Genomic DNA, 26,819 nt, shown 5'->3' with positions numbered 1-26,819 from the left:
GGTAGGCAGAATACTTTCCTGGGTAAATCAAAATAAGTCATAGTCTATGTTGTACCCTGCCTATATCTGAATAAGTATTGTGAAGCTGGTCAATTTTCTTATCTTTGGTGGCTCTGAGGTGATATACTTGTAATATTTTTGTCTCAAATATTTCGGAAGTTCATAGATAGGGAAAGAAATTGAGTTTATGGGTTATACTGATGAACAATTGTAATCTATTCTGGTTATTAAATAGCAACAGTACATTACTGTTGCTAAGAAATGGAATGTGGCAAACAAACATTTATGTTTGGCACATTATCTTCATCCTACTCCCTGATCGGAAATGTTCTTTCATCGTTTATAAGTGACCAAATATAAAGTGTCACTAATAACATCTTGATATGTAATTTTTAAGTTTTGAAAACCATACCAACATAAAGGAACAGTCTGTTTACAAATGGGCTTCCAGATTTACAGTAATATATAACAGAAAGAAAGTACTAAGCCAAACATATTGATCAGATGTTCTTCCGTCTTTAGGTTTGCATTGATCAATGGTGATGGGGATGAAGAGAGAAGCAAATCATGGGCCCTGCCCTCAAGAGGGTTATAGGTTCTCCAGGAGGATGTAGAAAGGACAAAGACACAGGCACATAGCTGGACTGAAGGGCAGGGAGTGATACGTGTTGAAGGAAGGACACAAGCGACATACTAAGGAGCGTGTGGGAGAACCAGGTTATTAACCTGTTGGAAGAATGAAAAAATATATATACAGCTAGACTGACTCTCAGTTGCTGATATAAAATAACTGCCATGTCAGCAGGCAAGGAGTAAAAGGTGAATATTGTTACATGGAGGCATTCTGCAACATCCCGAGGTGTTGAGAGGTAGGGTCTTCCACACTCTGTGTGCCGTCATTTACCAAGAGTTTTTCCTTTATAGAACATGTGCTCATTCTATCCATTGAGATTTGATTGTATGTTTGTTTTATTTGTAGGGTCTGTTTAATAAGTGTATTGTTTATGTAGTTATTGTATTTTGGGGGGCTTCTCATATCTGCTCTGAATATTCACCAATTGTTCTTCTTTATTAAATTACCCTTCTGCAGCACTCTTTAATTTAGGACATATATTTAGGGCAGAGATTTTCTTCCATTCTGTAAATATCTTCTTCACTCATTTTTTTGTTATGTAGCTGTACAGAAGCTTTCCAGCTTTATGAGGTACTGCCTATCAGTCATTAGCCTTACTTCTTGGGCAAATCGAGTCCTATTTAGGATGGCCTTTCCTATACCTTGTTGTCTGTATTACTGTCTACATTTTCTTTTTAGCAGTCTTAGCATTTCAGTTTTCAAATACATATCTTTGTTCCACTTGGAACTAATTTGACTGCAAGGTGAAAGAAGAGGTTATAATTTAATTTTTCTACATATGAGCATCCAGATTTCCCAGCACTGTATGTTGAAGACACTGACTTTTCTCTGATTTATTTATAGCCCCTTTGTCAAATATCAGATAGTTATATGTTTGTGTACTTACATTTGAATACTCTATTTTCTTTAAGTCTGTTTCATTTTCTGTAAGTCTGTTTTGTGCTAGTACCACATATTTCTTTTTTTTAATTATGGTAGCTCTAAATTCTATCTTGAATTCTAGTGTGGAAGTACCAGCAATATTCCTTCTGTTCAGTATTGGGTTAGCTACCTGGAGTCTTTTCTGGTTCTGTAGGAACTTTAAAATTAGGTTTACATTTTTATTTATGGGAGTGTTTTGATTGAGATGTCATTTAATCTGAAAAGGCAAGATTGCCATTTTCAAAACATTAATTCTATCAATTTTTGAACAAGAGATATTTTATTCTATTTTCAAATGACATTCTGAGTCTCTTTAGAGATCTTTCCAAATCTCTTCAGAGATTTTCATTTTAGAGGTGTTTCCCAGCCTTGGCTAGTTTTATTCCAAGCCATTTTATTATTTTTGATTAAATTATAAATGTCAGTATATCTATGATCTCTTTTTTTTTCTTTTTTGGTAAGCTTAATCATTAAGAACGATTTTTTTTTATTTTCTACATTCTTTGTTTACATTCCAAATGATTTCCTGGTTCCCCCCACCCATAAATCCCATAAGCCCTCTTCCCTCCACCCATTCCCTCATCAACCCCCTCCCACTTCTCTGTCCTGGTATTCCCCTACATTGTTGCATCAAGCTTTTCCAGGACCAGGGCCCTTTCCTTCCTTCTTCTTGGGAATCATTTGATATGTTAATTGTGTCTTGGTTATTCAGAGTTTCTGGGCTAATATCCACTTATCAGTGATTGCATTCCATGTGTATTCTTTTTGTGATTGGCTTACCTCACTTAGGATGATATTTTCCAGTTCCAACCATTTGTCTAAGAATTTCATGAAATCATTGTTTTTAACTCCTGAGTAGTAGTCCATTGTGTAAATATACCACATTTTCTGTATCCATTCCTCCACTGAGGGACATCTGGGTTCCTCAGAAAACTGGCTATAACACTTCCAGCGGATCCTGTTATACCACTCTTGGGCATATACCCAGAGGATTCCCAGGCATGCAATAAGGACATGTGCTCCACTATGTTCATAGCAGCCTTATTTATAATAGCCAGAAGTTATGATCTTTTTCAAATGTGTTTGATTTTGGTGTTTAAAATGGCTATGATTTTTGCAAATTGACTTTGTACCCTGCCACTTTGGGGGAAATTGTTAATTATCTAATATGGTGGAAATTGGAGGCAACTTTTATGTGTAATATCATATCATATGCAAATTGGTATATTTTTACCTCATTTCCTTTTTGTAACCCTTCAATTTCCTTCTCTTGCCTTATTACTCTAGTGAGTACACACAGTAGTATATTGAAAAGAAATGAGGATAGTGTACAGCCCTGCCTCATGCCTGACTTTAGAGGCACTGATTAAGATTTTTTTTTCTCTATGTATGAGAATATTGAGTTTGGATTTACCATATATAGCTTTTGTTATGTTGAAGGATGTTCCATTAAGTTCTGTTCTCTATAATAACTGTCTTTATGAAAGCAACTTCTATATTGTCAAAATCTTTTACTGCATTTACTGAGATGACAATCTGATCTTTGTCTAAATGTACACTTACATGCTTTATTGCATTTATTGACTTATATTTAACCATCCCTCCATTTCAAGAATAAAGTTAAGTTGATGATAATTGATAATCTTCTCATGTGCGTATATTCAGCTGTTTTTGCTTTTTTGACTAATGATTTTTTCTTCTCTTCTGCTAAGAAGAAGGGGGTAAAACTATATTTATCTAAATGGCTCCAGGACCCTTACTTAACTGAAGACCATAGATGAGATAAAAGAGGGTGGGGGATGTTGAGATTTTCAGTCGGTTTTAGAGTATCCAGAGATCCTCTGAGGTCAGAAATATGTAAATACAGATGATGACTTTCCTGTGTACACATTCTCAATGGGCCTTTTGCATTCATTCAGTATTATTTCTCCAACGTCTGAAAAGAAACACATGCTATGTATCAAGATTTTCTCTGTAAAAATTCTCACTCAGGTGAATAGAGAAACTAACAATGTCAAGTAGAACTTACTATGCCCAGTGACAAGGGGTTTGAGAGAGCGAATGTACAATGTGTGCATGGGGAGGGCCACATAAGTGAGGCAAAAATAATAGCTCCCTAACATGGTGTCAGAACTGCAGATTAAGTAAGCTGTGGTTAGAAAGGGGTCTGTTTTTAATAGTTATCAGTATTCAATAAGACATTTTGTAAAGAAAATAATGTTCATTAAGCCTGATTGAGCTTACTTTTCAGTTAATTACACTAAATGAGCTTTGAAATGTTTAAGTGTTTCATTCCAAATGACATGGTCCTGAACAGCTCTGACCTATGTTCAGGACATTCAGGATATCTTTGTGAATAATGATCCTCACACAGGCTTCCTAGATTTTTGGGTGTTTATCAGGTATTTAACTTAATAAAACACATATCTTCTAAAATTCTCAGGAGGAGTGGCCCCTTGTTCTGGAAAGACTCAGTGAAGCAGTATAGGGCAAAACCAGAACAGGGAAGTGGGAAGGGTTGGGTGGGAAAACAGAGGAAGGGAAGGGGGCTGATGGGACTTTCAGGGAGTGGGGGTCCAGAAAAGAGGAAATCATTTGAAGTGTAAATAAATATATCAATAAATTTTTAAAAAATTAAAAAAATTAAAAAAAAGAAAATAAAAAAAAGAAAGTAAATACTGTCTGTTCATATAAAAGGTATATGTGGGAAGACCTCACAAACAATCTACCAGATTGTCACACATGTATGACAAAACCCACACAAGCACAGAGACACACAGAAACATACACACATATGTGTATATATGTACATAAATATACACACATTTATATATGTGGGTATATTCAAACATTTTTCATATTTTAAATATATAAATTATAATCTTGTCACCACCCCTAATCTATTATATCAAGAATGGATGAACTTTATCTATAAAGCATGAAGTATCAAATAATTTACTGCCTTAGCATCACATGGTATATATCAGAGCCAGGCTACCCATTATAGTTCAAAAATACAAGCACACACAGCGCCAAAATAAATTAGTTCAGCTGTGATCTAATAAGAAGGCATGGCATATTTAGACCATGGAATATACAATAGTGATCCTTATTTAGCATTTTCTAAATATAACTCATGCTAAGACAGATAGAAGAGGATTGTGTGGGTGAGTAAAATGGAAGGACCTACTATTAGTAGAAAAGAAGAAACTGATAAGATCATAATGGTAAAGTATGTCTCACGTTTTACACAATATTATTTTTATGATAGGGAAATGTTTTCACATTAAAAGGTAATGTGCATTTCTTACATAGCATAATTATCAATATGATTTTTCATACAAAATATGGCATATAAAACTGGATATCAAAAACATATATCATTTTCCATGCTTCTGATTAAATTCTTTATTTAGATGTGTGACTGTGAATATACAACTTAAAAGTGAGTATTCTGTCTCTCCCTTTATTTATTTTTTGCCTTCTTGTTTTTCTTTGCTTTTCCCTTTTGCCTTTTATTAAAAATTGATTTTTTTCTTTTCACATAATATAGCATATCACATAAGTATCACACATTTATATATAAAGCACACCCATATATGTGTGTGTGTGTACCCAAACATTTTTCATATTTTAAATATATAAATTATAATGTCACTACCTCTAATCTTTTATGTCAAGGAATGACCAACTTTATAAAGAATCCATTATTAAATAATTTAGGGCCTTTGCATCACATTTATGTGATTATGATTTCACCTCTCTCTACTTCTCTTACCTCTCCTCCCAACTGGATCCAACGCTTTTCTCTCATTAGACAATGGGCAGGCTTATAAGAGATAATAATAAAATCTATAATATGTTAAGATAAAGCAAAAACTAAAATGTAAGCAATGGACCAAACAAAGAAAAGAGCCCAAGAATGTACACAGGAAAGAAAGGAGGCACTTTGTCGCACACTTAGGGATCTCATAGAAATACTAAACCGGAAGCCATATTACATACACAAAGAAAGTGTCTGTTAAGAAAAGAAGATGTAGATGAAGGGGAGTAGGAGAAGTAGGAGGAATTAAGATTAAAAAAAAAGCAAAAACAAAAAAGAAAAAGCCCTGACATGATATTATTAGACAAACAACCTCCAAATAAACCATTGAGTTCACTTTATGCTGGCCATTTACTGTTGCCTACTCTTAAGTGTAGTTTGTTTTCACAAGAGACTTCCTTGGGAAAAAAGGAAATTTTTATTTGAAAATAGTTAATAATTGGAGATGGCTTCAGGTTTTGGATGAGAATGTGTGTCTTCTATCAGCTCTAAGACCCTGTCTAGTGCAGAACTTTTCAGATCCCAGACATGCTGCCTCCATCTCCGTGAGTTATAGGTCTATGCTCCTTTAGAAGACCTAGTTTCCTTGTTGTCCTCCATCCCCTCTCATCTCCTACACTCTTAACTCCCTCAAACTTTGGGCAACCATTACCCTAGAATATCTTGCAGGCAGGATGCCATTGTAGACCCAAGAGTTTCCCAACTGGGTTAGTATTTATGTTTCTACTTTGATAAAAAGCAGTTTCTTCCTGAGAAAAGAGGATGTTTGTAGGATTGTTTTCTTAGTGAAGACAGGAAAATAACTTGTTAATATTCATGGTGTAATGAACTTTCACCATGGGAAAGATACTTTAGAAAGTCCTATGTCTATTATCTGAAACTTACTGAGAAATTCTTTTTAAATTTCAAAATTTTGCTTAGCAATACCTTTCAACTCTTTTCTCTAGTCCATAAATTATTGAATGACCTATATATAGATAATCTAATAGCAGCTATGGTCTCAGTGAATAGAGAGAAATGTATTGGAAATGAACCAATGAAGACAGCTATTTGACTTTGGCCTTAATTGCTTTACAATGATCATAGATAATGAACCAGTTTTCTCAAAATAATATTGGATCTAAGACACAGGTTAAGGAGTATAATTTTGTCAATAAGGCACGAAGCTCTGAAGTATTATGCAGTCAGTTTTATTTTTACTCAAATGGGCTACAAACATACAGCATGAAATTGAAACAATTTTAGCATTCAAATCTAAAAAAATATTGTATGTCATTTATTGCCTTTTACCTTTTATTAAAATGAATTTTTAAAAGGATTATTATGTAACCAAAGATAAAATAAAATGGTTTTCACCCTCTCTCTTTTTCTCCTTGCTTATATGAATCTACTTTCTGGGTTTGGATTGGTTTGCCTATTTCAAACATTTCATAGAACTGAAATCTTATACTACATAGCCTCAAGTCTGTTTTCTTTCATGGGTATAAGGATTTCAAGGTTAATTGAGGCTGTAGCAAATATCAGTAAAATGGAATCACATTTATAATACAATTTTCAAATTGCTTCTACTTTTTACCTCCTCTGAGTAAATCTTCCATGAGAACTTGCATATGATTCTGAACATTTGGTTTTGATTCTCTTGTATAAGAAGTAGAATTGATGAGTCATATAGGAAATGTAGTTTAGAGAATTGGAAGACTATTTTCCTGGTTAAAAATATTCCCAGCTAGACATTACAACACACATACATGCTCACATACACACACACACACACACACACACACACACACACACACATACACGCAGAGGAACAAGAGGAACAGGGAGGAAGAAATGGATGGAGGAAAAAGTGGAGAGAGACAGACAGAGAGAGAGAGAGAGAGAGAGAGAGAGAGAGAGAGAGAGAGATTAAACTGGAGCTTTCCATCAAGTCCTTCCCTTCAGAGATCAGGGAACACTTAGAAGAGAGGAAGGAAAGACTGTAGGATTCAGAGAGGTGGAGGACACTAGGAAATTATGGCCCATTGAGTCAACTAAGCATGGCCAGTATTGCCTCACAGAGACTGAAGCACCCAGTCATGATATCTTCGTGGATCTGTACAATGCCCTTTGCTTATATGTTATAGTTGTTACCTTAGTGTTCTTGAAAGACTCCTAATAGTGCCACTGGGTGTATTTTTTAATCTCTGACTCTTGGCTGCTTTCAGAACCCTTTTTCTCCTATGGTACTGCTTTGTCTTGCCTCCATATAGACCTTTGTTTTGTCTTATTTAATCTTGTTTGGTTTAGTTCGTCCTTGGTGTCGTGGAGGCCTGCTCTGTTCTCATGAGGAAATGAAGGAGTAGTGGATTAGAAGTTGAGGTGAGATTGGGGTATCTGAGATGAGTGGAGGGAGTGTTTTCTGTGAAAGAAGAATCTATTTTGAGTAAAAAAAATTGAAGGTAAAGAAATTTAAAGTATTTGTTAAAATGGCTTAAATCCTCAATAAATAATTTACTTAATTTTTAAAAATAAGTCTGTTTTCTGCAGCCACTGCAGCATTTACTTGCAACTGACATGATAGGGTGCACTCAGATTCTCATCATTCTTTCCAACACTTGCTCTTATCCATTCTAGTACAGTTGGGGTTGGCATCTCACTTGGTTTAGGCTCTCTTTTAATAAAGATGTATATGATTTTGACTATTTTGGATGGATGTATTGGCCACTTGTATAGATTCTTTGGAGAGATGTTTATAAATGAAAAGAGTTTTGAGAGATGAAACATGAACAAGATCACTATTTAGTGGACCTCTAGAAGGTCATAAGTACTTTATGCTCTTTAATATATTAAACAATGGCACAATAAATAATTTTATGCATAATCATGAAAAATAAATAATAGCTTTATGAAGTCAATGGGCATCTTTGAAACAGGGGTCAGATGATATGTATAGACATTTTTTATGGTGTAGCATATATTCTGACCCTACATCTCTTGTCTATACCTCCAAAGATTACTAAGGGACTCTCCTCTGAAGAAATCCCCTTCTCTCCATGGCAAAGGCAGAACCTTAAAATATTGTTTTACAGAGTAACACAGACAGGTGTAATATCTCTTTCTGAAATTTGTGCAACAATAGAGTTATGTCCAGTACTTGTGATGTCATTTTGTTTCTGATGATAGGTGATCTGCCAGTTTAATAGCAAATAAGAAATATAGGATCTAGTCTGTGAATGTTTTCTTTATTCTTTAGAATATTTAAGTCCTAGTTGGTGTCTCCAAGCACGTGTTTAGAGGAGAACAGGCACCATGTGTTAAGAAAATGTTTGTGTACCCCATTTCTACTCAAGGCTCAGTGGAACATACACGGAGCATGGAGCATTTGCAGTTGCCCAGTAGTCCCTTAATATAGCCCCTTGTTTTCTCTGATCTAGTTTTCCCATTACCACCTCAAGAAATCATGTAGTTCTTAGTAGGTTACAATAAATACTCAATGGCAAATTGGCACTATTGGCATCATGAAGAATGAGGTATACAGTAAATGCTAACTTATTTAACTAAAGGGAGGAAACAAAAGAAAATGGTAGCTTCGGATGACCATATCAAGGTCACTGCAAGTGAATTTTTTCTCTTTACTCATGTAGGCTTTAAGAAACCCAATGAATTATTCTGGTTTCATTCATTCCATTTATTGATGTCCTACATGTCTGTGAGCAGCAATGTTAGGATATGATTCCAGGCCTTCAGAAGTCTACTACAAAACACATGATTCCAGATACACAGATGAAAGTACAAAGTCTATCTCTGTACCAATACCAGTTGATTTTTATCACTATTGCTCTGTAGTACAACTTTAGCACAGGGGTGGTGTTTCCCCCATTTCTTTTATTGTTGTGAGTTGTTTTCCCTATCCTGAGTTTTTTGTTATTACAGATGAATTTGAGAATTGCTCTATCTCTGTGAGGAACTGAGTTGGAAGTTTGATGAGGATTGCATTGAATTTGTAGATTGCGTTTGGTAAGATGGCTATGTTTACTATGCTAATCCTGCTGATCCATTAGCATGGGAGAACTTTCCATCTTCTGAGGTCTTCTTCAATTTCTTTCTTGAGAGACTTGAGTTCATTCAAAACTTTCACTTGTTTGTTTAGAGTCACATCAAAATATTTTATATTATTTGTGACTATTGTGAAGTGTGTCATTTCCCTAATTTCTTGCTCAGTCTGTTTGTCCTTTAAGTAGAGGAAGGATACTGAAGTGGAGCAGAGACTGAAGGGAAGGTCATCCAGAGACAGCCCCACCTGGGGATCCATCCTGCCTGCAAACACCAAACCCATATACTACTGCTGATGCCAAGAAGCACTTGCTGACAGGAACCTTGTATGGCTGTCCCCTGAGAGGCTCTGCCAGAACCTAACTAATAGAGATGTAGAGACTCACATCTGACCATTGAACTGAGCCTAGAGACCCCAATGAAAGAGATAGGGGAAGGAATGAAAGAACTGAAGCAGATTGCAATACTATAGGAAAAACAACAAAATCAATTAACAGGAACTCCAGAACTCCTAGGGGCTAAACCACCAACCAAAGATTACACATACAAGGAGTCCATGACTCCAGCTACAAGTGTAGCAGAGGATTGCCTTGTCTGGCATCAATGGGAAGGGAGGTCCTTGGTCCTGTAGAGGCTTGATGTCCCAGCAGAGGGGCATGCTAAAGCAGTCAGGCAGGAGTGAGTAGGTGGGTGAAGGAGCAGCCTCATAGAGACAAAGGGGAAGCGGGATAGAATGGGGGTTTTGCAGAGTGGAGACTGAGAGGGGAGACAACATTTGAAATGTAAGTAAATAAAATAACCAATAAAATCAATATCAGGGCAAAGTATGGAGTCCAGTTTTGGTTCCTCCTTTGCTTAAGATAAGACCAACCCAGTCTTTAAAGAAGGAGAATATCATACCTGAAACTGAGGTTGTAAAGGAAGTGAAATAAGAGATTTGAAGAATCTCATAACCTGACTCTCTGTCCCAAAGACTTGTATGCTGTCAAAATGATAAATGACTTACTAATTGTGTGAATGCCACTTCATTGCAAATAAACACATTAGCATTTTAGGAGTTAACACTGTATTTTCCAGTAATTTTTAATAACAATTTTCTTCTCCTTTACCTTCTCCTCCGTTTCTCTTTCTCCTCCTCTTCCCTAGTTTCTATATGGAAAGGTTCTATTACTCATCATTAATGTTCTTTTAACTTTTAGTGTCTTTCTTGTGTCCCTTTATTTTTTTTTTATCCTATCACTTTAAGTTTAGGCTTATATTTTCTCTCTTCAAATATGCTTTTCAACTGTTTTTTTTTTCTTGACATTTCTTTACCTTCTGTTGTATATCTAGGAACATGCTAGCTCTCCTAGGAACTCAAGATATCTTGAAGATGTCATCCATCTACTTGAGCTACTATTGGCTGTTTAGAGATCTTTAGTATGATTTTTGATCTGTTTTTGTTCAATTGTTTTGATTAGATTTGGTTTTGAATGCAGTTGGAACAACTGTTCTACAAGGTAACCATGACTGTTTCTTTTGAAAGCTCTTTCCTTTTGTCTTTTCTTCATGTTCTAATTTATACACAAACTCTCATCAATTTTTCTACTTATTCTATGATATTAATGTAGTTAGCAAAAATGGAGAACCCGGTTCCATGTAAACTGCAGTGCTCCTGACTGCATCATGCCCCATATACTGAAGGTAAAGCCCACACTTCTAAATAGTTAAAAGATTCAACCAGAGGTCAGGACTATTCAAAGGAAAACCAAGGCTTTTTAAATAAAGTGAATGTGCTCACTTTATGGTGACTTTTAGAGAATGATGTCAATGTTTAGACACTATTTCTAAGACATAAGAGAATGAAAAGAAATTTTGAAGAAAAATAAATAAATAGAGCTTCCTGAAATCTGCTACTTTCTGTTTTATTTTTGAACCCACCTACAGCTCCTACTCCCTAACAGTTCTCACAGTTTCAGACTTTTCTTCAAATATACATACTTGGTGATAAGTATATGCAGATAAAAGGGTTGCAGAGAGCACTGCTACCTGACTTATGATATATTTACTTACAGATCTACTTATAACTATCATGACAATGCCACATATTAAGTAGCTTTGATATCCTCTGTATATATAAACAAATTTAAAATTGGAGAAGTTCTTGAACCAAGAAATATAAAAATGTTTTAAAAATGAAACTGCTCATTTTTCTGTTTTCTTTTTTGATATTATTATTGTTATTATTATTATAATAACTCCCCTTCTCTCACACTCCCACAGTTCCTCATCTTATTCCTCTTCACCCCTGTCTCCAAAAGGGTGCTCCTTCTACAACCAGGCCTATCCCCTCCCTGGAGATTCAAGTCCCTTCTTCCACTGAGACCAGACAAGGCATCCCCCAGGGGTCTTGAACCAGCTTCTGTATGCTGCCTGCTTGGTGGCTCAGTATCTGAGAGCACATGCCCTGTTTTATGGTTGGACATCTTTTGGGTATATGCCCAAGAGTGGTATGGCTCAGTCTCCAGGTAATTCTATTTCTATTTTTCTGAGGAAGTGTCAGATTGATTTCCAGAGTGGTTGTATCAGTTTTCCATCCCACAAGCTATGAAGAAGTGTTCTTCCTTCTTCATATCTTTGCCAGCATGTGCTGTTACCTGAGTTTTTGATCTTAGCCATTCTGATTGGTGTAAGATCATTTTGATTTACATTTTCCTGATGACTACGGTTTTTGATTATATTTTAATTGCTTCTAGGCTATTTGAGAATCTTCTGTTGTAAATTCTCTGTTGAGCTCTGTACCCCATTTATTAATTGGGTTATTTGTGTTTTTTGCAGATTATCTTCTTGAGTTCTTTATATATATTTTGGATATTAGTCCTTTATCAGATGGGGCATTACTGAAGATTATTTTTCCCAGTCTGTAGATTGCAAATTTGTCCTACTGAGAGTATCTTTTGCTTTATAGAAGTTATTAATTTTCATTATGCCCCATTTATTAATTCTTGATCTTAGAGCCCGAGGCACTGGAGTTCTGTCCAGGAAATTTCCCTATATGCCAATGAGTTCAAGGTTCTATTCAAATTTCTCATCTATTGGATTTAGTGTATTTATGTTAAGGTTCTTGATTCACTTGGATCTGAGCATTGTTCAAGGTGATAAATACGGATCTCTTTTCATTTTTTCTTCACAGACTGGCAGTTAGACCACGACCATTTATTTAAGATGCTTTCTTTTTTCCATTGTATGTTTTTTGCCTCTATGTCTACAAGATCAAGCATCCATAAGCATGTGGGGTTCTTTTCCAGGTCTTCAATTATATTCCATTGATTGACCTGTCTGTCTTGGTACCAATACCATGTGTTTTTATCACTATAGCTCTGTAGTAAAGCTTGAATTCAGGAATAGTGATATCCCCCAGAAGTTGTTTTATTGTTAAGAATTGTTTTCACTGACCTAAGTTTTTTGTTTTACCATATAAAATAGATAGTTGTTCTTTACCTGTCTGTAAAGAATTGTGTTGGAATTTTGATGGGGATTGCATTGAATCTGTAGATTGCTTTTGGTAGGATGGATATTTTTACTATGATAATCCTACCAATTCACAAGGATAAGAGATTTTTCCAGCTTCTGAGATCTTTTTTGATTTCTCTCTTGAGAGACTTGAAGTTCTTGTCATACAGATCTTTCACTTTTTGTTATAGCTATACCAAGCTATATTATTATTTTATATTTTTTGAGATTACTGTGAAACATGTTATTTCCATATTTTCTTTTTCATCACATTTATTATTTGTATAAAGGGAGGTGTACTGGCTAGTATGTGCGTCAACTTGCGCAAATTGGAGTTATCACAGAGAAAGGAGCCTCCCTTGAGTAAATATCCCCATGATATCTAACTATAAGGCATTTTCTCAATTAGTGATCAAGGATGGGAGGGCCCATTGTGGGTGGTGCCATCCTTGGGCTGGTAGTACTGGGTTCTATAAGAAAGCAAGCTGAACAAACCAGGGGAAGCAGGTCAGTAAGTAACATCCCTCCATGGCCTCTGCATCTGTTCCTGCTTCCTGACCTGCTTGAGTTCCAATCCTGACTTCCTTTGGTGATAAACGGCAATGTGTGGAAGGGTACGCTGAATAAATCCTTTCCTCCTTAACTTGCTTTTTGGTCATGATGTTTTGTGCAGGAATAGAAAAACTCTGACTAAGACAGAAGGCTACTGATTTGTTTGGGTTAATTTTATATCCTTCCACTTTGCTGAAGTTGTTTATCAGCTTTAGAAGGTGTCTGGTAGAATTTTTGGGGTCACTTATATATACTAACATATCATCTGCAAATATTGATACCTTGACTTCTTCTTTGCCAGTTTGTATCTCTTTAAGCTATACTTATTGTCTTATCACTCAGGCTATAACTTTAAGTAGTGTGTTGAATAAAGACGGAGAGAGTCACAGTCTTGTCTATTTCCTGATTTTAGTAGGATTGCTTCAAGTATCTCTCCATTTAATTTGATATTGGCTGTTGCTTTGATGTATATTGCTTTTATTATTTTTAGTTATGGATGTTGAATTCCTGATCTTTCCAATATTTGTAACATGAAGTGGTGTTGTATTTTGTCAAATGCTTTTCCCCCCATATAATGAGACTATCATGTGATTTTTTTCTTTGAGGTTGTTTATATAGTTCATTGCATTAATGGATTTTTCCTGTATTGAGCCATCCCTGCATCTCTGGAATAAAGCTTACTTGATTGTGTGAATGATGGTTTTTATATGTTCTTGGATTTGGTTTGCTAGGATTTTATTATTTTTGCATAGATATTCATAAGTTAAATTGGTCTGAAATTCTTTCTTTGTTGGGTCCTTCTGTGGATTTGGTATCAGAGTAACTATGGCTTTATAGAGTGTATTATGTAGTGTTCTAATTAAGTAGGTAGTTTCTGTTTCTCTTGTATAAAATAGTTTGAGGAGTGTTTCTTTTAGCTCTTCTTTGAATGTCTGTTAGAATTCTGCACTAAAGCCACCAGGCCATGAGCTTTTTTTTTTTTTTTTTTTTTTTTTTTTTTTTTTTTTTTTTTTTTTGGTTGGGAAGTTTTAATGACTTCTATTTCCTTAGGGGATATGCGACTGTTTAAATAGTTTACCTGCTCTTGGCTTAGCTTTAGTACATGGTTATCTGTCTAGAAAGTCATCCATTTCATATATACTTTCCAGTTTTCTTGAGTAAAGACTTATGTAGTAATATCTAATGATCTTTTAAATTTCCTCAGTTTCTGTTATTATATCTCCCTTTTCATTTCTGATTTTGCTAATTTTTATACTGTCTCTGTGTGCTTTAGTTAGTTTGATTAAGGTTTTATCTATCTTGTTGATCTTCTCAAAGAACCAGTTTTTGATTTTGTTGATTCTTTTTATCATTCTCTTGTTTCTAACTGATTTCTGGCCTTAGTAGGATTATCTACTGCCTTCTACTTGTCTTGAGTATGTTTCCTTCTTTTTTGTTCTAGATCTTTCAGGTGTAGTGTTAAGTTGCTAATGTAAGATATCGCACATTTCTTTGGAAGGACACAGTACTATGAATTCCTTTTAGCACTGCTTTCATTGTGTTCCATAAGTTTGAGTATGCTGTGCCTTCATTTTCATTGCATTCTAGGCAATCTTTAATTTCTTTCTTTATTTCTTATCTGACCAAGTTATCATTGAGTAGAGAGATGTTCTGTTTCCATGGGTATATGGGTTTTTTAGTGTTTTTTGTTATTGAATTCTAGCCTTAGTCTGTGGTGATCTGATAGGGTGCATAGGATTATTTTAATCTCCTTGTACTCGTTAAGGCTTGTTTTGTGTCCAATTATATTGTCACAGTTTGGGAAAAGATATTATGTGGTGATCAGTAGAAATTATATTTATTTTAGGGTGAAACGTTCTGTACATATGTGTTAAATCCATTTGGTTCATAACTTCTATTAGTTTCACTTTGTCTCTGTTTAGTTTCTGTTTCAATGATCTGACCACTGGTGAGAGTGGTACATTGAAGTCTCCCTCTATTATTGTGTGAAGCTCAGTGTGTGTTTAGAGCTTTATTAAAGTTTATTTTATGAATGTGGGTGCCCTTGCATTAGGAACATAGATATTCAGAATTGAGAATTTCTCTTGATGGATTTTTCCTTTGGTGAATATGAAGTGTCCTTCCCCATCTTGCTTGATAACTTGTGGTTGAAATTCTATTTTATTGGATATTAGGATGGTCACTCCCACTTGTTTCTTGGGATTATTTGCTTGGAAGTACAATATCATCCTCTAGCCCAGAAAGTGGGATAAGACTTCAATCAAGCTTATATCCTGCATACATTTTAGTGTAATTCATCTTAGAGTAGTAAAGTCACAAGATCAGAGGCAAATTACCAGTGATTTATGACTGCCTATAGAGTATTTTTTAAAGGGTGCTCCTAGGATTCTGAAATCACAGTTGAGTCAATGGTGTCAAATTAGATGAGTCTTATATTTTCAAGGTTGATCCTTTTGAAAGACAAGTTTAGTGCAGATTAATCTTGTGGTACACTGCAGATGATTATTGGGATGAAAGGTAAGCAGGCTGGATCTCTGAGAAACTTCTGTGCTAAAGGTAGTTAACTGCCAACTACTGACAAATAGATGCTAATAGATAAGGTCGTCAAGAGCACCTAATGCTCAGAGCCCAGGATACAGGGCAAGCACCTACGAATACACTACCCAGGAACATCCTAATTGCTTCCAGTGCAGTAGGTCTGGTATGGCTCTCATGATTTCCCATGTCTAGCCCAGTCACCTGCAGATTACTCAAATTATGGTAGTTTGAAAACCGCACCGGGTAGCAAAGCCCTAGAGAACTAGTAGAAGAAAGAAGAGACATAAAATCCTGGCCAGAGCGAAGCCATATTGTAAAGCAGGCCATATTGTGGACACTGAATCTAGAAGTAAAGATAAGAATAATGAAGCCTGATGCCAAAGACAAAGATTTTCAGGCTTTCAACCTTCATTGATCAAGCATTAAGATTAAAAAGAGAAGAAAAAGAAAGAAAAAGAATAAAGAAAATCCAATGTTATCACAAAGATGCTTGACCAATAATGATTTTAGATATGATTTAGAAGTAATTTAAAGACAAGTCTTTGGTAATCTAGATTTTAAATATAGGTTAAATGAGGCAGTGTTGGCAAAAACCAAAGAGCAAGAGGGGAGTAATGAAGGTAGACATGGTACAGAGAGATTGAAAGAAGATGAGAAAACATAAACTAAGCTGTCATTGGATTTAGAGAGAGTTGGGAACATAGTATTTTTTTCTCAGTAATGGGATTTGAAGAGCACAGATATTTTTTACAAAAAAATAAATACAAAAATGCAAGAGCTTCAACAACAGTCCCTATAATTGTCATCATGGTGGAAGCCATGTGTTTAAATATGTACTGGTATATAGGTGAAAGGTTAAATATTGACTTTCATGATAAATCATCCAATTACAAAGTAAATTTACTACAGCAAACATGCTATGCCCAGTGTAGGTTTATTTAAGCTGAAACAGAGGAAGTTTTCTTTCTCTTTCCGCTCCCCCAACCCCCACCATAAATGTCTCCCCTTAACTTCTTCCCTCTTTCCTTTCTTCTTTATTTGCTATTTTTTTTATCATAGAATCCTCCAGTGTAGCCTGAACCTGGCCTCAGATACGCAATCTACTTGTCTCAGCATCAAAGGTAGTAGATATGCCATGCAAATTTTAAAGGGGGTTTCTCTACACTTGCTGTGAGAATTGGTGTCTTTAGGATACATCAAGAGTCTTCAATCCTCTCAGCAGTCCGATTACTCAAATGAACCTAAAAGAGTTTGTCCCAGCATTTCCATTGTCCCTACACTAGCAAAGAGAACAATTGCCTGATCTCTGATCATAGTGAGGAAAAAAGCTATCTTTGCCTCTTGCCAGCTGAGTAATAGTGCGTTTTCCTTTCAAACAACACTGTATTAAATATTTTATAAATCAATCTCACAGTAGTGTTTCTTCCTGAGTCCCAAGTAAGTGGAAGATTCGAGAGGGAATTTCAATATATGAAGCTGGTTTCTTTCAGGTAAATGACTGCCCTGGAAGAGTTTTCCAGAGATAAAGAATATATGCAAATCACTTTTCTCACCTGAAAAGTATTTTGAGAATTTTAAACCATTGGAACTATTCACTGCAATCTTAACTCCCGCTAGAGACCTGTCAAGTAATGAACTTTAAGAAAGAAGAGAAAAACTTCTTGTACATGGTGTCCTTTGCCAACCAGGAATATGAAGGATTTATCCAGTCTTTCCTCTGCCCCATCTCTTTCCTTCCTCAGGTGACCTTCTTGCCAGAAGTTTCCTTCCTCTGACAGTAAAATCACACGCTGATCTTTTGGGATAACTCAGAAACAGCTAGAGCCTGAACTCAGCCCTCTCCTTCCTTGGCTGTCTATTGCAATTATTATCTGCAATAGACAATTTAACATTCTTGCTCCTGCAACAGAAATATGGTTTCCCATTGTGGGCAGTATTGTGTTTGGAACATAGAAACCCTCCCTAAGTGACACTCAAGTTCAATACAGTACTTAGGGGGAAAGGAACCATTTTCTTAGCCATTAATAAATTAGCTTTCATTGCAAAATCTGCAGGGATTCCTGTCTTGCAGCCGTACATTTTCTTCCCATTTTGCTTTTAATGAATTAACTACTACTACTTCCCACAGTGTGTTTAATTACTGTACTGATTACTTACTATGTGTGCTACATGGAGAGGAAAGAATACAAATGTGAAAAAAAATAGAAGTATTCTCTCTGACTTCCTTGGGGAGAGAGACCAAAACCCATAAAAATAGGAAAACATATTAAACTACATGAACCAAGTGCCAGATGAGTGATTCAGATAATTGTAAAATCCCTGTAGGCAAGTTCCTTAACATGACTTCTGTCCCTTACATCTTGGCCTGTTGTCCTTAACCTTGGAAGATCTTAACACCCTTGAAAGCCTTACACTTCCTCTTCCCTCCATGATTCCCTCTTAGAATTCATTCCAAATTATTGTTTTGTTTTGATTTCTTAACCTTTTTCTCTCACCTCTAGAAATTAACTTCTCCTTCCTTTTAGAAATTCATTGTGCTTTAGCTAAATTTTAAATTGTTTATAAGTTTTGTTCTTGTTATTGTTGTTAAAAGTGAGTCTCATTATATTGCCCATGCTGGCCTTGAATTTTCAGTCTTCCTTCCTGTCTTAGTCTCCAAAGAGCTGTGGTTTGGGACAACTGAGGAATGGATACAGAAAATGTGGTACATTTACACAATGGAATACTACTCAGCAATTAAAAACAATGAATTCATGAAATTCTTAGGCAAATAGTTGGAGCTGGAAAATATCATCCTAAGTGAGGTAGCCCAATCACGAAAGAACACACATGGAATGCAGTCAGAGATAAATGGATATTAACCCAGAAGCTCTGAATACGCAAGACACAATTCACATATCAAATGATTCCCAAGAAGAAGGAAGGAGAGGGCCCTGGTCCTGGAAAGGCTTGATGCAGCAGTGTAGAGGACTGGGAGAACAGAGAAGTGGGAGGGGAAATGGGAGGAGGGAAGAGGGCTTATGGGGAGGGGGTAACCAGGAAAAGGGAAATCATTTGGAATATAAACAAAGAATGCAGAAAAGAAAACAAAAATTTAAAAAAGACTGAATTTCTGGATATTTAGTTGTCCAGGTGTTTTATAAGAGCTTGTTCTTTGTTTATTTCATCCTAAGTACATGGGTGTATTCTTGCATATATCTATAAATGCTCCCTGTGAAAGGTCAGAAAATGATATTGAATACCCTAGTACTGAAGTTATATATAGTTGTTAGCCTCCATGTATGTTTTGGGAAGGGAATACAGGTTTTCTGCAGGAGTATCAAGTGCTTTTAACCACAGAACCATCTATCTAGTCCTTGAGTTTATGTTTTCAGATGACAAAAAATATGCATTCACACTTTTCAGCATAAACATAAAAAATGCTCAAGCCTAAACTTATACTTCAGTCTGTAAATATCTACTTCTTCATCTGCTTGTTGAACCATCCGTGAAATATGAAGGGTCAGAGGGGTGTAAACCTATTGTTCTCAGGTTTTCTCAGTCTTGTCATATGTAATACTCATGAAGAGATGGAAGGAACATAGAGAAATCTAAAAATAAGCCTCCATTGAGTATGACCCTACCAAAGACCCTTTAATGGAAAATGTGAATTCATGCGAGTATTAATTTATCAACACTTTCAGTCTTATAATAAAAATGTATTTAAATTTGTTAAAATTATCAAATTATGTTTCCAGTAATAAAGTTGATTAAGTATGTGCTAAATTATACCACATACTTTATAGTCAGCTTAGTTTATTGAATTATCTTATAGTACTGCGATTTTTAAAACTATAAATATGTCCCAAAAGTATTGGCTAAGTTATAGATGAGAATGGTCGCTGATCTAACACAAGAATTTAACTTCTTTTTACTTCTATTATTTTTTAATCTCCATATAGTTAGTCGTTTCTTCTTCTTCTTCTTCTTCTTCTTCTTCTTCTTCTTCTTCTTCTTCTTCTTCTTCTTCTTCTTCTTCTTCTTCTTCTTCTTCTTCTTCTTCTTCTTCTTCCTCTTCCTCTTCCTCTTCCTCTTCCTCTTCCTCTTCCTCTTCTTCTTCTCCTCCTCCTCTTCCTCCTCCTTCTCTTCCTCCTCCTTCTCTTCCTCCTCCTGCTCCTCCTCCTCTTCCTCCTCCTCCTCTTCCTCCTCCTCCTCTTTTTCCTCCTTCTCTTCTTCCTCATCCTCATCTTCTTCCTCCTCCTCTTCTTATTCTCCTCCTTCTCTTCTTCTTTTGCTCCTCCTCCTCCTCCTCTTCTTCTTCTTCCTTATTCTCACATTCATCTTGCCTGTAACCTCTCTTTCTTCCCCTCCTTTTAGAATCCCCTAAACCTTTGCCCTCTTTCAGATCTACTTCTCCTTATTACCTTAAAAGAAGAGAAGGCCTCCCAGCGATTATCATCTAAATGAAGCATAACAAACCAATAAGAGTAGGCATAAACTCTAATATCACATATGGATCAGGCAAACAAGTAGGACAAAGAGGGTCTCATAAGCAGGCAAGGGTCAGAAACACCTGCACTCCCACTGTTAGTGGTCTACTCCAAGCTAGACAAGCACAGGATGTACACAGGGGAATTTGCACAGATACATTCAGGTTCCATGGTTGATGCTTCAGCTTCTGTGTACCTCTATGAGCCCTGCTTCTTTAATTCTGTGGGCCATGTTCTTCTGATTTCCTTGAACCCTCTGATTCCGACAATCTGTCCTCTGCCTCTTCAGTTGGGTTTCCCAAGCTCTGCTTAATGTTTGACTGTGGGTCTCTATATCTGCTCTCATCAACTTTTATAAAAAGAATGCCCAGGATCCAGAAGCTGGATGACTCAGAGACCTAAAGTAGAAGCAAGAATGAGTGAAAAAAATGTCTTTGAGATGATTCTTATGTGGTATTTTGCTAGACTCATAGATAAGTGCCAAGGACTTAACTTAAAGAACTGAAGTTAGATCTTATCTAGCATGCTACTTTATGGCATAGAGACAATATAATAAATTGTATTTGATACTTGATGTTTATTTTGTGTGTTTTTTTTAAAATGGCCATCTTGTCAAAAGCAATCTATAGATTCAGTGCAAGCCCATCAAAATCCCAACTCAATTCTTCTTTTTTTTTTTATTCGATATAATTTATTTACATTTCAAATGATTTCCCTTTTTCTAGCCCCCCACTGCCCGAAAGTCCCGTAAGCCCCCTTCTCTTCCCCTGTCCTCCCACCCACCCCTTCCCACTTCCCCGTTCTGGTTTTGCCGAATACTGCTTCACTGAGTCTTTCCAGAACCAGGGACCACTCCTCCTTTCTTCTTGTACCTCATTTGATGTGTGGATTGTGTTTTGGGTATTCCAGTTTTCTAGGTTAATATCCACTTATCAGTGAGTGTATACCATGATTCACCTTTTGAGTCTGGGTTACCTCACTTAGTATGATGTTCTCTAGCTCCATCCATTTGCCTAAGAATTTCATGAATTCATTGTTTCTAATGGCTGAATAGTACTCCATTGTGTAGATATACCACATTTTTTTGCATCCACTCTTCTGTTGAGGGATACCTGGGTTCTTTCCAGCATCTGGCAATTATAAATAGGGCTGCTACGAACATAGTAAAGCATGTATCCTTATTACATGGTGGGGAATCTTCTGGGTATATGCCCAGGAGTGGTATAGCAGGATCTTCTGGAAGTGAGGTGCCCAGTTTTCGGAGGAACCGCCAGACTTGAGGACATCGGAACAGGGAGAAAGATTCTGAACAGAACACCAATAGCGTATGCTCTAAGAGCAAGAATTGACAAATGGGACCTCATAAAATTACAAAGTTTCTATAAGGCAAAGGACACCATAAAGAGCACAAATCGGCAACCAACAAATTGGGAAAAGATCTTCACCAATTCTACATCAGAAAGAGGGCTAATATCCAATATATATAAAGAACTCAAGAAGTTAGACTCCAGAAAACCAAACAACCCTATTAAAAAATGGGGTACAGAGTTAAACAAAGAATTCTCACCTGAAGAACTTCGGATGGCGGAGAAGCATCTTAAAAAATGCTCAACTTCATTAATCATTAGGGAAATGCAAATTAAAACAACCCTGAGATTTCATCTTACACCAGTCAGAATGGCTAAGATTAAAAATTCAGGAGACAGCAGGTGTTGGAGAGGGTGTGGAGAAAGAGGAACACCTCTCCATTGCTGGTGGGGTTGCAAATTGGTACAACTACTCTGGAAATCAGTCTGGCAGTTCCTCTGAAAACTGGGCACCTCACTTCCAGAAGATCCTGCTATTTTGTGTTTTATATGATGGCATGTCTAATGATTTGTGATATATATATATCACACACACACACACACACACACACACATATATATATATATATATGGTGTTATCCATTATGCCTACTATTTTATTTTAGACTACATGTGAGTATAATTATAGAAAGCCTAACTAATGGTTATTTTAGCATTCTTTATGTTACTTATTTAACAATAGCTTATTTAGGTGGTTTCAAAGGTTATGTAGCAGTCTGATCTTGTCACCTATCAATCTATATTCTTGGCATGATTATTTAAGAGAAAACCCTTTTATTGCAAGGCATATGTTTTAGCATCATCCCATGCCTTTGTTTTTCATTGAGTAGTATGATGTTAATATTGCACTGTAGAAATTTCCTTGGTAAATGCTCAGATTTTAAATCCACTGATAATTTCAGTTGATTTAGTCATAGGAATATCAATTCCAGCACTCTGTCATGCTTCTTCATGTAGAGATTTACAAAATAATCATAACATTCATTTGGAACCCAGTTCAAAGTGTGTTAAGTTAATTCTGTGATTTTTCTCAGCTGTGGGTGTATATTCCTCCAATACATGCTAAGGGGGGCATTCCCCACTACTCATACCCTACTCATACCTGGGTCTTTTTCAGAGCCACTTCCTGGGGTCTCTGATCCTCTGTAACAAGCTGACAGATGATTCTCACTGTGATAGCAATGTCATTGGTTGAATTGAATGGGAACCCCAGGAGACAGCTATTGTCAGATGGAAATTAATTGATTGTAATTGCTTTGCCATTGTATTGCACTCTGAATCTGTTGCTTGTTAAAACCACTGATTATAAAAATAAGGATCTTATTTTTTCTGCCGTAGGTTATATTAATGAAAAGCTGCTTTTAAAGCAGTGATCAGTGAACACCAATCAATGGATAATAAGAAATTAAAGGAGAAGTTAAGTAGCCAGTCACGAATTAAGAACATCCTTCAATAGTTAGAAAAGTCATCTGCTTAGAGCTCCAAAATATCAATTATTTCTCACAGAAAGCAAGGTGAATTCTGTGTGGCTATGTAGCTCATACTGCCCTGAATGACAACAGATCTTTGCTGGAAGGAAGATTTAGAAAACAGAAGTTGTTTGTTTTGGAGAGCCTTTATCTTCCTATGTCTCCAATCCCCATTGTTATTTCCTATGTGTAACCCTGGACTCACAGCTAAGCTAATGATAGAAGTGGCATGTGTTAGAATATATGTCAACAGCATCTCCCTCTTTTCTCTCCTCTTCAGATACTACAACATACTCCACAGAACGATCAGAGCACTTCAAACCCTGTCGAGACAAGGACCTGGCATATTGTCTCAATGATGGTGAATGCTTTGTGATTGAGACCCTGACAGGATCCCATAAGCACTGTCGGTAAGCCCCTGCAACAATAATTTAAAGTGTAGACTCTCCTTGAGGACCTGAGGTGGACGGTAGTAGCCTGTCTCAACAACACAGCTTCTGGGTGTGCACAGGGATGCTGTTTTAGTGGAGAGATTGATTTGAAAGGAACAAGGTGCATATCTTGTTCTTGTTTGAGGAAATAAAGAAATAATAGAAATACAATAAAGGTGATTGTGTTTTGCCTAATAGGTCAAAGAAGATTTCCTTCCTATCTGCCAATTTTGTTGAGATAATTATTTATTCTCTGAAGCTCCTGTTTATGGCTTGAGATCCACGGTTGTGCAGTAGCAGTCAGAAATAATCCTTTCCTCGGAGATAATCCTTTCTTGCAAGTGTATGGACTTCAGTGAGAGATACAAACTGTTCATCCTAGAGAAAGTGTTAGTGTTGAATGTGAAGGAAACCCCAGAGGCTGCACCTGTGTCCAGAGAGAGCTACGTTTTATTATGATGCTGCCCACACTTATTAATTTCATCCTTTATTTTTTTTTTGGAAAACACCTGCAATGAGAATCTGCTCTGCAGCAAGATGTTGGAAATGAAATGATCGTCCTGCAAGAGCCTGGGTAGAGAAGCACGTAAGGAAAATTCCCAGTAGATTCAGGAAGGTGTTTAATTGGTTTTCAGAGACACCAGGTTATATAACCGCTAAAAATACAGGCAAGGGGAGATAAACAGCATACTCTGAGACACTGCCACTTTAAGGCTCAATAGAAGAATCAAATTAGCATCCAAAAGATATTTCCCACCATGCTTTTATTTCCAGCACTACCCTGGTAATTTGTTTTTCCTTGCAATTGTACATGCTTCAGTGACCATATGTATCCACAACCCTTCCCTCTCCTTTATTTACTCTTCTCATATGACACAGTTATTAAATTAATTATGCTGAATCATGAAGCATGGAAATTGTGACTTTTTTCTCTCTGTTGCTTTATAAAACTTTATTCCCATGTCGTTTTATTAAGATGATTCAGAACAATGTGTCTTTTAGATGTCGGTTTAGAATATGAGAGCCAATCTGCCTTGGTTGATGAACAACCGTGAGTTCATGAGGAGGATGGGTGGGTACTGCAGACAGAGCTAGAGGTGTGAAAGAATGGATCAATGGTAGTAGAAAATCTCTTGCCTGCATCAGAGCAAAGAGAAGGCAGTGGTTCTCCACCTAGGCCCCTTGGACACTCACCATCAATGTGGCTGACCTTTTAAGTTGCATGCCCCCTTCTCTATCTTTTGAAACTACTTCGATTAGAAAGTGCTCATGTCATTTCTACATTCTCACACCGAGTGACGAATGAGGAAATGTAGGAATGATTTCATCCCACACTTTTTCTGCATTTGTTATGCTCCTGACAATGCTGGTAAGAAACATAACAAGTGACTTTAATCTCCACAAGCAAAAGAGGTGGGCGTGCTTTTCAGAACCTGGTGTCTGTCTAGTGTCTTTTAGCCACTCAAAATTAACCTAATCCACATCATGAGGTCATGGTGTGGAAAGTAGTACTATGGTTGGTGCCAGGGTTTCTGACCAGACAGTCATAGGCTAGACACATAGTCCTCAGTGCATTGATTGAGATGATGGCCTTAAAGAGTCAGATACTAGTAACTAGGTAAGTAGGTCAGAAAAGTCCCACCCTTATGAATAGATTAACATTATCTGCAAGAGTGTGTCAAATTCAATAAGAGAGGATATGTTTCCTAAGGATCAGGTTGTTATGAATAATAACAACCCAACTTCTTTCCTTCCTCTCAACAATGGTCCCATGTGCACCCTTTTATCTCTGGCCAGTTCCTTCTTCGTTTCTCTACCACAGTGTGATGCAGGCAGTGATCCATGGGATAATGGCACCATCTTGTTTGTGTCTCCTGTCAAGATAACCATAAACCTTATTTTACAAGTTACTTCGCACCATATACATTGTTATAGTAATAGGAATAAAAACAAATAGGGCTGTCAATTAAAGCTGACTCCCTTGTCCTCTAAAGAAGAGATGAATTAGAAGAAACCACTAATGGGAAATTTTCTTTGATGGTGCTTTACCACAAAGTCGGATCAGATTTAACCCAACCAATGTATGTTACCGTGAGTCATCTGTTCTAAAGCTGAGTATACAGAAAGGAACAGAATGATTCAAAGCATTTTTAAACATATGGTCTTACTAATTCCTTAAATTTATGACTGTGTTAGTCTTCATTTTAAAATTTTTATTTTAGAGATATTAATTGTGCAAATTATTGAGGCTAATTGGGGTTATTGGCATTTCCATATATGCATACATTATTCAACTACCATGTTCAGTGTCCTATGTAGATCGTATCGACTTCACCCTCCCTGTTACTAAATTTCTTTTCAGTTTTGGCCCCTATTCTTCCACATTTTTCTTGTTGCTACTGTCCCTTATTTGATTCCATGCTTCTATGGTGCTTTAATTTTCTAGCACTTCTAAAGTCATGTATCACAGACTATATAGATTTGCAACTGAAATCTGTGTTCTTTCAATTAGGCAGATTAAAGATCAGTGATTGAGGCAACATTGTGGTTGGTTTCTTTTGAGGTCTTTTGAGTCTACAGAACATATTCTCCCTCTGCCTTCTCATTGTGTCTCCTTTGTAGATGTCAGAGTCTATACGTCTTCTTCTTCCATGGACACCAGTTAGTACATTACATTACACTCTGTGACTTTCTGTTAACTTCACTTTGGTTTGGAAAATGGTGCCAGATTGCTTGCCTCACAACCTGAAGCCCTGGGGAAGTCAACCCCTAGGTTGCCAGAAGAAAAAAAAAAAAAAAAAAAAAAAAAAAAAAAGGAAGCACATAAGTAAAGATAACCTGTCCACAAGCATGCTCACATTCTAGGCCATTGAAAATTAAAAGTTGACCACAGGAACTTATTGAAACCCAGCTTAGCCTGTAGGATCAGGTCTCATGTTCAGAAGGGTAATCTTTTTTTCTGTATAAATAACTGTGCCTATCTAAATTTTGTGCCTCATACTTTGGCGATTTTTTGCATCTCAACTAGAAGTATCTATAATACTTGGTCCTTCGGTCTCCGTAATTCTTGAATATTTTGGTTCAGACA

At 36.4% G+C, this 26,819-nt stretch overlaps 1 protein-coding gene across 7 annotated transcripts in view; it reads left to right on the top strand.

Annotated features, from left to right (window-relative positions):
• Window positions 1-26,819, top strand: part of Nrg3 (neuregulin 3) — a 1,124,474-nt gene that overhangs the window by 433,361 nt on the left and 664,294 nt on the right. For all 7 annotated transcript variants that reach the window (XM_052190679.1, XM_052190683.1, XM_052190681.1 and 4 more), the window contains exon 2: window positions 23,581-23,710. In XM_052190679.1, coding sequence (XP_052046639.1) covers window positions 23,581-23,710 — 130 coding nt within the window. The remainder of the gene's footprint in view (window positions 1-23,580; window positions 23,711-26,819) is intronic.

This window comes from Apodemus sylvaticus, chromosome 8, assembly GCF_947179515.1.
Source record: "Apodemus sylvaticus chromosome 8, mApoSyl1.1, whole genome shotgun sequence".
NCBI lineage: Eukaryota > Metazoa > Chordata > Mammalia > Rodentia > Muridae > Apodemus > Apodemus sylvaticus.
Note: the sequence above shows the minus strand (reverse complement) of the source record. Positions and strands in the feature narration are given on the sequence as shown.